Source organism: Anomaloglossus baeobatrachus, chromosome 12, assembly GCF_048569485.1.
Source record: "Anomaloglossus baeobatrachus isolate aAnoBae1 chromosome 12, aAnoBae1.hap1, whole genome shotgun sequence".
Classification (NCBI taxonomy): Eukaryota; Metazoa; Chordata; class Amphibia; order Anura; family Aromobatidae; genus Anomaloglossus; species Anomaloglossus baeobatrachus.
Window position 1 is genome coordinate 115,412,859 of NC_134364.1, and position 14,102 is coordinate 115,426,960.

Here is a 14,102-nt window from a genome sequence, read left to right on the forward strand (position 1 = left end):
AAAAACACCTCATGAAAAACTCAGGGGGGAAAAATGCCTCTTGAAAATCTTTTTGCAGGTGAAAGAAAACGCCTCATGAAAAATGCATTCTTGAGGAAGAAAAAAGTCACATGAAAAACATGTTCCCGGGGGAAAAACACCTAATAAAAAACACGTTCTCGGGGGGGAAACACTTTGTGAAAAATTCCTTTTCAGGGGAAAAACGCCTCATATGAAAACTCGTTCTTGGGGAAAAACACCTTATAAAAATTTGTTCGGGTGAGGGCAGGGAAACGCTTTATAAAGATAAAACTCGTTTTCGGGGGAAAAACGCCTCACGAAAAACTCATTCTCAGGGGAAAAGAAAACCTCATGAAAAATTGTTCTCAAAGGGAGAAAACCACCTCATGCAAAACGCATTCGTCCGCCTTACAAAATAAAAAAAAAGGTCAAGTACATAAAAAAAAGGCCATTTCTGCTCGTTATCAAACGCCTCAGTGAATTTCTGTGTGAACATAAACCAAAGATAACGTGAGGAGGTTTTGTGCGGATTGTGGAGCCCTGAGGTGACAGTGTGAGGTGGGGAGGAGGCGGCATTACTGTAGTGGGAGGGCAGAGCCTCGGAGTAATGACTGCTTCCTCCCCGGCCTCCTCCCCTTCGCCCAGGACTCTGTTGCCATCTCTGTCTTCTTCCTTCAAGCACATTGCCATCAGGAGGCAAAGCACTGCCCCTTTAAATGCATCTTTTTCCCCTCCTTCTCCTCTGATAGATCCACCATTTTTTTTTACCCCCCCCCTCAAAAAAAAAAAAAAAAAAAAGAAAGGGGGGAAAAAAAGGGAGCCCTGTGATCTCCACCTGGAGGATTTGTCGGATTCGTCGGGGTATTTTTTTTGGAGCTACATGCAAGGATTTTTGGAATAAAAAGTCGCCGAGGGTGGAGGGGGGGAGTCCTCCTCCCTCCCTGCCTGCTTAGAAATGGCTGCAAACATGTACAGGGTTGGAGGTAAGAGGAAAAAATACCAGTGTGCATGGAGCCGGGGCCTGCAGGAGTGCGGGATGGCGCGCTAAATCTGCGCTACCGCATGCGTCTCTGCTGCCCCTGCTGGAAGCAATTCGGGTGCAGCCGCGGCTGCTGCAGAACCTCTTGCCCCCGCATGTTTTTGTTTATTCAGACACAGCCGCTCCTGCGCCCTCCCGCCGCCGTCTGCCCGCCTGTCTGACAGTCCATATCACGGAGATTACACATAATGCTGCCATGTTTTTTGCATTTATTTTTGTTGAGCGGGCGGGAGGTGCAGCAATGATAATAATGGGGGGTGAGAAAAAGGTAAAGAGGCTGCAGTCAGTCAACATGGCGAGGGAAGGGGGACACAAAAGAGCCCGACCGCCCCCACAGGCGGCAGGAAGAGGCCGGCGGACATGGTGCCGGCTCTGCTCCATACAAATTGCTTGCAGATGGGTTTTTGTTTTTTTTTTACTGGAAAATGGCAACAGGGTATTTATTAGTCTTTGCATTTGTCTATTGTTTTTTTTTGACAGTGGAAAATAATGAAAGTTTCCAGAGGTGCACTGCAATAAAATATCGCCTCAGAAACGCTGCTCTCCCCCAGTGTGTGTAGGAAATCCTCACTGGTGTTTGTGGGGTTTTCCCCTTTACCTGAGGAGGGTTTGAAAAATGGTGGGAAAAAAAAAAGTTATGTCCTACTTCAGAGGGCTGCGGGGAAAAATGCTTAAAAAATGTTTCTGAAACTGCTTCAGGCCGGGGTCAGATGGGGGCGCGACAAATCGTCTGATATTCACACAGAAAACCTAATTTTCATGTGTATTGTCATCTGTGTCTGCTGTATTTTGTGGCCATATTTTACTTTCGCGTGTCGTCCCCTACCTAATACCTTGGGTCTGCCGGCTGCCCTCCCCCTATCTTGTGTCCACTAGCGGCCCTCCCCCTATCTTGTGTCCACTAGCGGCCCTCCCCCTACCTTGTACCTTGCGTCCGTGCGCCGCCCCCCCCCCCACCTTGGGTCCTCGTACCTACCTTGGGTACACATGCCACCTCCCTGTATCATACCTTGGATCTATGCGCCGCCCCTTTTGTACCTTGGGTTCGCGGGCCATGCCCCCCCTACCTTGGGTCCGCGGGCCATGCCCCCCCCTACCTTGGGTCCGCGGGCCATGCCCCCCCTACCTTGGGTCCGCGGGCCATGCCCCCCCTACCTTGGGTCCGCGGGCCATGCCCCCCCCCCCCCTACCTTGGGTCCGCGGGCCATGCCCCCCCCCTACCTTGGGTCCGCGGGTCATGCCCCCCCCCCTACCTTGGGTCCGCGAGCCATGCCCCCCCCCTACCTTGGGTCCGCGGGCCATGCCCCCCCCTACCTTGGGTCCGCGGGCCAGGCCCCCCCCCCCCTACCTTGGGTCCGCGGGCCAGGCCCCCCCCCCTACCTTGGGTCCACGGGCCATGCCCCCCCCCCCACCTTGGGTCCTCGTACCTACCTTGGGTACACATGCCACCTCCTTGTATCATACCTTGGATCTATGCGCCGCCCCTTTTGTACCTTGGGTCCGCGGGCCATGCCCCCCCTACCTTGGGTCCGCGGGCCATGCCCCCCCCTACCTTGGGTCCGCGGGCCATGCCCCCCCCTACCTTGGGTCCGCGGGCCATGCCCCCCCCTACCTTGGGTCCGCGGGCCATGCCCCCCCCCTACCTTGGGTCCGCGGGCCATGCCCCCCCCTACCTTGGGTCCGTGGGCCATGCCCCCCCCCCCCTACCTTGGGTCCGCGGGCCATGCCCCCCCCCCCTACCTTGGGTCCGCGGGTCATGCCCCCCCCCCTACCTTGGGTCCGCGGGCCATGCCCCCCCCCCTACCTTGGGTCCGCGGGCCATGCCCCCCCCCCCCCTACCTTGGGTCCGCGGGCCATGCCCCCCCCCCTACCTTGGGTCCGCGGGTCATGCCCCCCCCCCTACCTTGTGTCCGCGGGCCATGCCCCCCCCCCCCTACCTTGGGTCCGCGGGCCATGCCCCCCCTACCTTGGGTCCGCGGGCCATGCCCCCCCCTACCTTGGGTCCGCGGGCCATGCCCCCCCCTACCTTGGGTCCGCGGGCCATGCCCCCCCCCCACTTTGTACTTTGGGGCCGCGGGCCATGCCCCCCCAACCTTGTACTTTGGGGCCGCGGGCCATGCCCCCCCCCCACCTTGCACTTTGGGGCCGCGGGCCATGCCCCCCCCCACCTTGCACTTTGGGGCCGCGGGCCAGCCCACCTACCTCACACCTAGGATCTGCCACCCCCATCTTGGTTCCCTGTTCTACCCCCTACCTTGTACGTAGGGTCCGCGTGCCCTCCTCCTGTTGTACTCTTGGTCTGCCGCCTGCCTTGCTGCCCATATATAATGCTCGTCTGGAAGAAACCTCAGAAAATGGAAAAACCTTTAAAAAAAAAAAAAAAAAAGGGTTTCCTGAAGCGTTATTTCTCTTGAACTAGTCGTGTTTGTGCCTATCTGCAGAAAGTAGAAATATACAAAGACCACCTTTGCCTAATGTTCCAGAGCGTCCATGCAGATCTGCTGAATAAGCCCTACAGAAGCGCAGCAGATTCTTTTACTTCTATTGGAAATCCACTTTGCTTTCATACAAGTGTTTTTTGTTTCTTTTTTAACCTGAAGAGGGAAACAAAGTAGAAACATTTTCCTGGAATCTGTTCCAAATCTGCCACAGAGACTGAGGGGGGAAAAATTGCTTATGGGGAAATGAAATCTGCTTGAAATTTTCTTTTCAGAAAAAGTTGTGCCATAAAAAGGAGTCTGTTAGGCTATGTGCACACACTGCAGATTTGGTTGCAGACAATCTGCAAAGCTGGCAAGGAAAAAGCTGTTCGCAATTTATTTTCTATTCATTTTTTTTTTTTCTTCAATGGTGAAAATGGGGGAAAAAAAAATCACAGAATGAATGGACATACTACAGAGTTTTTTTCTGCAGGGCAAAAAAATTCCTTAACGTGTGGACAACACTTCAGGATTCTTATACATTTTGACTTAGGCCGGAGTCACACTTGCGAGAGACTCGCGTGAGTCTCACATCGCATCACCCGGCAAGGCCACACACTCTCCTGACAGGAGCAGGTCGGCTGCATATATTTCTATGCAGCTGGGACACTCCTGTCTGGAGGGCGTCAGGCTATGCCGGGTGATGCGATGCGAGTCTCTCGCAAGTGTGACTCCAGCCTTAGGGTAGGATTCCACTTGCGAGAGTCTCGCGTGTATGTCGCATCACATCACCCGGGATGGCCTGACTCTCTCCCGACAGGAGCGGTTCAGCTGCATGTTTTTCTATGCAGCTGAGATACTCCCGTCAAGAAAGAGGTAGGCCGTCCCGGGTGATGTGATGCGACATACGCGCGAGACTCTCGCAAGTGGAATCCTACCCTTAATGATATCCTTGCAGATTTGTGACAATCTGCAAGAAAAAAAGGCACCGTGTGCAGGGCTGTGGAGTCGGGGTCGTTGTCATTTTTGGTGGAGTCAGAGTTGATTATAAAATGGACCAACTCCTAAAATATATCATAAATTGGGTATAACGGTTCAATGCAGAATGTGATTAATATTTTTTCATAAGAATTTGGGAAAGTTATGAAATGTTTTATTCCAGATCAAACGCTCTAGGCTTTTAGTTGAGATTAATCTGTGCTGCACTTCAGCTACCTGGTATAGTAATCATGTTACCATTTTACTACAATAATTTTATCACAAACATGAGGCATGCACAGTTGGAACCAGAAGTTTACATACACTATCTAAAAAGACACATCTGCAGGTTTTTCCCTCCGCTCTTTATACAGACCCATCTGCAGGTTTTTCCCTCCGCTCTCTGTACAGACCCATCTGCAGGTTTTTCCCTCCGCTCTCTAAAAAGACACATCTGCAGGTTTTCCCCTCCGCACTCTATACAGACCCATGTGCAGGTTTTTCTTTTCGCTCTCTATACAGACACATCTGCAGGTTTTTCCCTCCGCTCTCTATAAAGACACATCTGCAGATTTGTCCCTCCGCTCTCTAGAAATACCCATTTGCAGGTTTTTCCCTCCGCTCTCTATACAGACACATCTGTAGGTTTTTCCGTCCGCTCTCTATACAGACCCATGTGCAGGTTTTTCCCTCCGCTCTCTTAAAAGACCCATTTGCAGGTTTTTCCCTCCGCTCTCTATACAGACCCATGTGCAGGTTTTTCCCTCCGCTCTCTATACAGACCCATGTGCAGGTTTTTCCCTCCGCTCTCTATACAGACACATCTGCACGTTTTTCCCTCCGCTCTCTATACAGACACATCTCCAGGTTTTTCCCTCCGCTCTCTATGCAGACACATCTGTAGGTTTTTCTCACTATCTCACATGAAATCAGTATAAACCTTTCCTCTTTTAGGTCAATTAGGAACCAAAATTATTTATATTTGCCAAATGCCGGAATAATGAGGGAGAGAGAATATTTTAAGGCCTTTTTACTTTCTGCACAGTAAAAGGTTTACATACACTAAGATTACTATGCCTTTAAACAATATGGGACCGCCCATATGATGATGTCATGACTTTGGAAGCTTCTGATTGGTTTATTGGCAACATCTGAGTTAGAGACACACCTGTGGATGTATTGTAATGCACACCTGAAACACACGGCTTCTTTGTGTAGAATCATGGGAAAGTCAAAAGAAATCAGCCAAGATCTCAGGACGAGAATTGTGGACTTGCACAAGTCTAGTTCATCCTTGAGTCCAATTTCCAGATTTCTGAAGGCTCCTCGCTCATCTGTACAAACAATTATACTCAAGTACAAGCAAGATGGGAATGTCTAGCCATCACACCGCTCAGGAAGGAGATGGGTTCTGTGTATCAGAGATGAACGTGCTTTGGTCAGAAATGTGCATATCAACCCAAGAACAAAAGCAAAAGACCTTGTGAAGATGCTGGCGGAAGCTGGTAAGATTGTCATCATCCACAGTGAAACAATTAATGTATCAACACGCGCTGAAAGGCCACTCTGTCAGGAAGAAGCCATTACTCCAAAAGAAACATAAAAAAAGGCCAGATTAATGTGTGCAAATGCACACATGAACAAAAACCTTAATTTTTTTGAGACATGTCCTGTGGTCTAACAAAACTAAAATTGAACTTGTTTGGCCATAATGACCATCGTTACATTTGGAGGAAAAGGGGAGAAGCTTTGAAACCTCAGAACACCATCCCACGGGGACAGCAGCAGCATCATGTTGTGAGGTTGTTTTGCTGCAGGACGGACTGGTGACTTCACAAAATAGATGGCATGATGAAGAAAGAAAATTATGTGGCAATACTGAAGCAACATCTCAAGACATCAGCCAGGAACTGAAAGCTTGGGTGGGAATAGGTCTTCCTAATGGACAGTGACCAGAAGCTACTGCCAAACTGGATACAAAGGGGCTTAAGCATAGCAAAGTGTTTTAGAATGGCCATCACAAAGCCCTGATCTCAATCATATTGAAAATGTATGGGCACAACAATTTATGGTGCAAGCAAGGCGACCTACAAACATGGTACAGTTAGGTTATATGTGCACGCCGCGCTCTGGTTTTGACAACAAAACCACACCCTTTGGCAGACTTTGACAACTGTCAACATTGCATTTGACGAAAAAAACACTGTGAAAACGTATGCGTTTTTTTTAAAAGGAGAAATAAAATAGGATAATAGAAAAAATAGAAAAAAACAACAATAGCTCGATAGAGCGACAGCTAAGTTGGACAAATGTTTTTTTTTGTTTGGGTGAAAAAATGATGTGGGGTCCCTCCATTTTTCATATCCAGCACAGGAACAGCAGCGGCTGCAGGCTGCAACCCTCAACTGTCTGCTGTACCTTGGTTGGTTATGAAAAATAGAGGGGATCCCACACTATTTTTGTAATTTTTTTCATTTTTTTTAAATGACGTGGGGTCCCCCCATTTTTCTAAAAGGTGCAGCAGACAACTGGGGGCTAATATTATTAGGGTGGGAAGGCCGATCGTTATTTGGCCCTTTCCAGATTAAGAATAGCAGCCCACAGCCACCCCAGAAGTGGCGCATCCATAAGATGTGCCAATTCTGACGCTGGACTCGGCTCTTCATGTTGCCCTGGTGCGGTGGCAATTGGGGTAATAGGGAGTTAATGGCAGCCACTAAGTCCTAGATTAGTGGTGCCAGTCGTCTGAGACCCCGCTCCAAAAAATCCTTTATTTGGAATAAAATGCAAAAACACCCTCTTTTACCACTTGTTTAGGGGTTAAACACCCCTGCGGGTTCGAAGTAATCCACACGAAATCCCACGGGGATTCAGCTCTGCTACATCCCTGCTCCCTCATAGTGAGTGCTATAGAGAATGACTGCCCGCTGACAGCAGAGAGAGAGCCGCGCAATGATAATGAACGCGGGTGAACCTCTGACATCAGTGCCGCGAAACAGGCAGTAGTGCAGGGCTTGCAGCTGTGACATTAGAGGTTCACCAGAGTTCATTTTCATCGTGCGGCTGTCTCTGTGTCGCGGCCTCATTTTTGGTAATGGGTGACAGACTCCTGCTGTGACTGGAAATCACCTGAGCAAGGGCACCGCTGATCGCACGGCTCACTTCAGTCACTCGGGTGATTTGGTGTCACAAGTGGAGAAATCCAGCTGTGGCAGCGGCTAACCTGATTGACATCACTGCTGATAGCACGACTCACTTCGGTTCAGCTGCGTGGAGCTCACAGCGGGCAGTCTTGTTCTATGGTGCTCACTGTGAGTGTCAGATGTAGCAGAACTGGAAGCGTCATGGGACCTCATGTGAATTACGTCGGACCTAGAGGGGTGTTTGGTGAAAGAGGGTGGCTTTTTGTCTTTTATTTCAAATAAAGGATTTTTCGGTGTTCGTGTTTATTTACTTATAGATTAGTGATGAGGGGGTGTCTCATAGACGCCCGCCATCACCATACTCAGATTTAGTGCCCTGTTATGGGCTGCCATTAACTCCTTATTATCCAGATTGCCACCGCACCAGGGCAATCAGGATGAGCTGGGTAAAGTCCTGGGAGTGATGCATCTAATGGTGCGGCAATTCTGGGTGGCTGCTGGCTGATATTTTTAGGCTGGGGGGGGCACCCAATAACGTGGGTCTCCCCAGTGTTAGAATACCAGCCCCCAGTTGTGAGGCTTTATCATGGCTGGTGTCATGGGGAAACCGCACGCTGTTTTCTTTTTTAATTATTTATTTCACTGTACGACATAGACCTGCCCACCGGCGGCTGTGATTGGTTGCAGTCATACAGCTGTCACTTAGCGTGGGGACTCATCTGGCTGCAATCAATCATAAGCGCTGGTGGGCGGAGTAAGCAGGGAATATGAAATGAGCCTAATGAGCGGTCAGCACTTTTAGAAGCGGGAGAGGCCGCGGGAGCAGTGTGACAGACGCGCCGGTTATCGGTGAGTGTGAAGCGGAGAGAGAATGAGAATGGAGGAAAGTTGTTGATCTATGTTTTTGTTGACAAGAATGGATCCAAAACGCAACTAATACATGGTGCAATCTCTTTCTGTCTCTCATATATCTGTGTAAAAAGCTGGAGGGGAAAGAGTGCTGATGAAGTGGGGTACACTTCGAAACGTGATGAATTAAACTACCTTGCATTATACCGCTCTCATTATTCTGGACGTAGAGAAAGGAGATTTTTCAGCTCACCTGCTGTCTGAGTGTTGAAGTCCACAAATGCACGGCATCCACCGGGAGGTCCCAGCCGGTAATACGAGTGTAAGGAGTAACGGAAGAAAGGATCCGGCACGATTATATTATAAAAACATCAAAAATCTTTATTTCCATGGTTAAAAAAGTACCTGTGGAGACCAAGCGGCGTACCTCACAAGAGACTTAACGCGTTTCGGACTGCGGTAAAAACAAGAGTCCTTAATCATAAGCGTTATGATTCAGGACTCTCTTGTTTTTACCGCAGTCCGAAACGTGTTAAGTCTCTTGTGAGGTACACCGCTTGGTCTCCACAGGTACTTTTTTAACCATGGAAATAAAGATTTTTGATGTTTTTATAATATAATCGTGCCGGATCCTTTCTTCCGTTACTCCTTACACTCTCATTATTCTGGCATTGGGCAAATATAAATAATTTTGATTCCTAATTGACCTAAAACGGGAAAGGTTTATTCTGGTTTCATGTCAGTGAGAAAAACCTGCAGATGTGTCTGTATAGAGAGCGGAGGGAAAAAGCTGCAGGTGTGTCTGTATAGAGAGCGGAGGGGAAACCCTGCAGAGGTATCTGTATAAAGAGCAGAGGAAAACTTCTGGTTTGAACTGTATGAGGGAGTCGGATTCAGGGAAATTGAGGAGTTGGAGGTTTGGCTTACAGACTCCACAGCCCTGGTGTGCACACAGCCTAAGGCTATGTGTCCACGGTAGAATGTACCTGCGGATTTTTCTGCCTGAAAATCCGCGACTTTCGCGGCAAATCCACACCCGCGGATTTGCCGCGGATTTTGATGCAGATTTTTTTTTTTTTTTCCCCATTCAAAACCAAAAATCCGCACCAAACAATTGACATGCTGCAGATTTTTCCGGATCAAAATCCACGGCAAATCCGCAGCGGAAAAATCCGCAGCATGGACACAGCATTTCCAAAATGCCATTGAAATGGCTTGCAAGTGCCGCTGCTGCAGATTTTCAGCAAATCCGTGGCAAATCCGCGGCAAAATCCGCAGCGTGGGCACATAGCCTTAAATGTCTGTGCGCACTGGGAAATTTGCTTTTCTTAGGAAAAATCCACACCCTCTGGCAGAAATCCACACACGAGGCAAAAACTGTGGTAAAAACGCAACCGGAATTTTGCCGTGGGTTGGTCCCGGCGGTTTTTTACCATGATCTGTGGCAAAAACGCAGGTACCTGCAGAAAAAAAGTGACATGCTACTTTTTTGCTGCATAAATTCTGCAGCAAAACCTATAGGGAAAAAAACGCAGTGTGCGCACAGCATTTTGGTTTTCCCATAGATTTTGCTGGGGAAGGATTGCAGGTTATGAACAAAAAATGCACCTTTTCTGCAGCAAAAACTGTGGCAAAAAACGCAGTGTATGCACAGGGCCTTAAGTGGGCTTCCTTAGAAAAACTTGTTAGTTTTTTCTCCACCAAAATTCTATCTGAAAGGCTGTGTGCTCAAGGTTTTTTGTTGTTTTTTTGTTTTGTTTTTTTTGTTAGGTGTCTTTTGGAATGAGTCAGCTCCAAAAAAAACAACTGAAAAATGACTCAAAATAAAGTATCTATTCATTTCTACAGGATTTTGAGTTTTTGTTTTGTGTTTTTTTTTTTTTTTCTTTGTTTTAAAAAATGTCAGGGTGAGAAAAAACCTGAGTTTACCCTAGGAGATGGAATATAATAAAGATTTTGATTTCTGTTTTGTATCCTTTTGCATCTGTCTTATATATTTTTTTTTTTTGTTACTTTTTCAATGTGGCTACAGTGGAACCTTGGTAAACGAGAACAATCCGTTCTTGTAGTGTGCTTGTGAACCAAGTTATGTGTCTAGCAAAGCAAAATTTCCCATAGGAAATCATTGTGATGCAGACAATTCGTTCCTCTACTTCTTAAATGTTCCATCCTGGTCCCCTATTGTGCCATTCTACACACACACACACACCACACACACACACACACACACACACACACACACACACACACACACACACACACACATTATGCTCACGTTACATTCCATTCCATCACCGTTATCCTGGTTCTTGCAGTTCGCCAGTACAGGATGAGTATCGGTAACTATCGCGACCGATGCAGGAGCTTCCACTGCCAGAGCGCTGACGTCAAAGGCAGGAGCCGCTTGCCTCTGATTGGCCGGCGCGCTGCCTTTGATTAGTAAGCTCCTCCATTGTCGTAATGGTTACCCGATACACATCCTGTAGCGGCGAATTACAAGAACCATGAGGCCGGCGAGGGAACAGAAGGTAAGGTGAGTATAATATGTGTGCGCGTGTTTGTGTGTGTTTCTGTGTATTTGTGCCTGTTTATGTGGACTGCAAGAGCGGGTTTGAGCGCGGTGGATGTACGGAACCGGAAGTGTGTGCGGTGAGTATTTGCTCGTAATGCAAAGATTGCTCATAAACTGAGTTGCATTTACAGAAAGCCTTGCTCGTTAAGCGAAATACTCGCTAACTGGGTCACTCGTTAACCGAGGTTCCACCGTATTTCTTCAAGAAGAGTTGGCTTGTTAGGTTTTGTTTCCCTAATTTTTGGGTACATCTAAACAATTTGATTATAATTGGGAAGATGCAGTTGGGGTATGTGCACACACTGAGTATTGGAAGCAGCATGTCAATTCTTTCAGGGATTTTTTTTTTTTCACTATTGAAACCAAAGAGTGCGTTTTTTGCTGCACTTCTGCAGTGAATGAATTTTTTTTTTTTTTTACCCGTCGGGTGCCATTGGGTCAATGTTATGTGACCCCATGCCGATTAATACAACTAGTGATTTTTTTTTCTTTTTTTATGGTACCATACAAGGAGTAATCATCTACTAAATGACAAACGTAATGTCAACATAGTCTTAAAGAAAACTTGTGTCCTGATAATCAGGCAGCACAGTGTGTCCATCACCCAATGGACGAGAAAAATGCTCGTTTTTCAAACTGTTTTTAAAGCTTTTTTTTTTATAATTGTTCTCAGCAGCACATTGATGTGTTGCCGAGTACCATGATTTATTAACGCGCATCAATTACCAGGGTTTTCCTGTATAACCTAAAGCCAGTGCTATACTGGCGCTATCAGGTTGATTCTATACATACCTTTTGTTGTCAGCTCGGATGTTTAGGTTTTGAAACACAAGCAAGTAAATGTTGTAAAATCAGCAGCTTTTTGAATGACATCAGCTGATAGCTGGGGTGGGTGTTCATAGTGATTCCCGCCCACTGCCTGTCCATCCTCCCCCTGTTATTTATGCTAATTCTATTATCGAAATGTTTTACTAAGTGGCTAGAAGGACCCGTGCTGATGTCATACCCATGGCTCCGCCCTTTCTGGTCACATGGGTATGACATCAGCACAGGTCCTTCTTGTTACTAAAGTAAAATGATTCTATAATAGAATTGGCATAAATAACAGGCGGAGGATGGATAAGCGAGGGGCGGGAATCACTCTGAATACCCACCCCAACTATCAGCTGATCGGCAGCTGCTGCCACTCAAAAAGCTGCTCATTTTACAAACTTTACTTGCTTGTGTTTCAAAACCTATACATCCGAGCTGACCACTACAGGTATGTATAGAATCAGCCTGATAGTGCCAGTATAGCACTGGCATTAGGTTGTGTGAAAACCCTGGTGATTATTCAGTGTGCATTAAGGCTGTGTGCACACGTTGCGTTTTTTACCGCGGAAACGCTGCGTTTTGAACCGCAGCGTTTCAGTGGCAAATTGCATGCGTTCAGCTTTCCCAGCAAAGTGTATGGGAAAGCTGAAAAATCAGTGCACACGCTGCGTTTCTTTCCGCAGCGTTTTGGATGCCAAAAATCGGTGCGGAAAGAAAAGCAGCATGTCACTTCTTTTGTGCGTTGTGACTGCGTTCTCTCCCCCATTGAAATCAATGATGTGGGGTCAGAACGCAGCTACACCGCATGGACCTGCTTTTTTGTTGCGGTCCGCGGCCTTTGTCGGCACGCCAGAACGCAGGCATTTACCTGGAAGTGAGGTCAAGAGGTTTCCTGTTGACCTCACTTCCTGGCAAAGCCCCCGGTGTCGCCAAAGTGCCCGCCCCGACCCCCGCCCCGACCCCCCCCTCCCGAAAATCCAACATGGCCGCGCGCACAGTAGCGCACCGGCCGCCCTGCTCCTATGTTATCTGTCGCATGTGCCTTGAGACATGCGACAGAAAAATGCACCCAGGCCCTGCCCGTTCACCCCAATTCCCCCCGGTGTCATACATACCTGTCCGGTCGCAGCGCTGATCCCCCGCGGCCCCCTCCTCCTTCACAGCAGACGCCGGCCGGTCACATGTGCAGAGCAGCTGACAGCCAGCACTGTGTTCAGAGAGCTGTGCTGGCTGCTCGGCAGTCTGCAGCTGTGACGCGGGGAGAGTGGGTGCAGATTTTTGGCACCCACTCTCCTCAAATGGAGGGTCTGCCCTCCTAGAAAATGGGGGATACGTTCCCTGAACGTGCCCCCATATTCTAGAAGGTCCAGAGCCGACGTGGGACATCCAAATGGATTTCTGTGGACCCATTTTTTTTTATTAAATTGGAGAACAAGGGAATGATTTGGGGAGTGTTTTTTCTAATAAAAATTTTTTTGTTGTCTTTTTTTGCTTTTGTTTACTGTCAATTAGTTATGTCGGGTGTCTGATAGACGCCGTGACATCACTAATTGCTGGGCTTGATGCCAGGTGACATTACACATCTGGTATCAACCCCATTTATTACCCCGTTAGCCAACGCACCAGGGCGCGGGATGAGTTGGGGCGAAGCGCCAGGATTGGCGCATCTAATGGATGCGCCACTTCTGGGGCGGCTGTGGCCTGCTATTTTTAGGCTGGGAAGAGTCCAATAACCATGGCTCTTCCCACCCTGAGAATACCAGACCTCAGCTGTCAGCTTCACCTTGGCTGGTGATCTAATTTGGGGGGACCCCATGTTGTTTTTTTTTTTATTATTTTTATTTATAAATAAAAAAAAAAACCTGGGGAGCCCTCCAAATTGATCACCAGACAAGATGAAGCTGCCAGCTGTGGTTTGCAGGCTACAGCTGTCTGCTTTACTCTGACTGGCTATCAAAAATAGGGGGGACCCCACGCCATTTTTTTTTTTTGTTTTTGTGATAAAAACTAGGCTAGGCACCCTTTAGTGCCACATGAAAGGTACTAAAGGTGCCAGCTTAGAATATGCAGGGGGGGGTGGGACGTTGTATATATATTTGACCTCCATTGACGCTTTTTAGGCTGGATGCCCACAATCGGGGTTTGCAGCGTTTTGGGCGCAGATTGTTTTCCCTGCGTCCATGACGCTGCGTTGTGCAGTAGAAGCACAGTGGAAGGATTTTTAGAAATCTCATGCCGACTGTGCTTCTTTTCTCCGCAGCATAAACCGACCGGTGGCGCAGCTTCCC

General features: G+C 48.1%; 1 protein-coding gene across 6 annotated transcripts in view; it reads left to right on the forward strand.

The window, feature by feature from the left end:
• The first annotated feature begins 634 nt into the window (after positions 1 to 634).
• The window catches only part of MTA1 (metastasis associated 1), a 219,230-nt gene continuing 205,762 nt past the window's right edge, over positions 635 to 14,102 (forward strand). For all 6 annotated transcript variants that reach the window (XM_075330605.1, XM_075330607.1, XM_075330606.1 and 3 more), the window contains exon 1: positions 635 to 983. In XM_075330605.1, the coding sequence (XP_075186720.1) occupies positions 956 to 983 (28 nt within the window). In that variant the 5' untranslated portion in view covers positions 635 to 955. The remainder of the gene's footprint in view (positions 984 to 14,102) is intronic.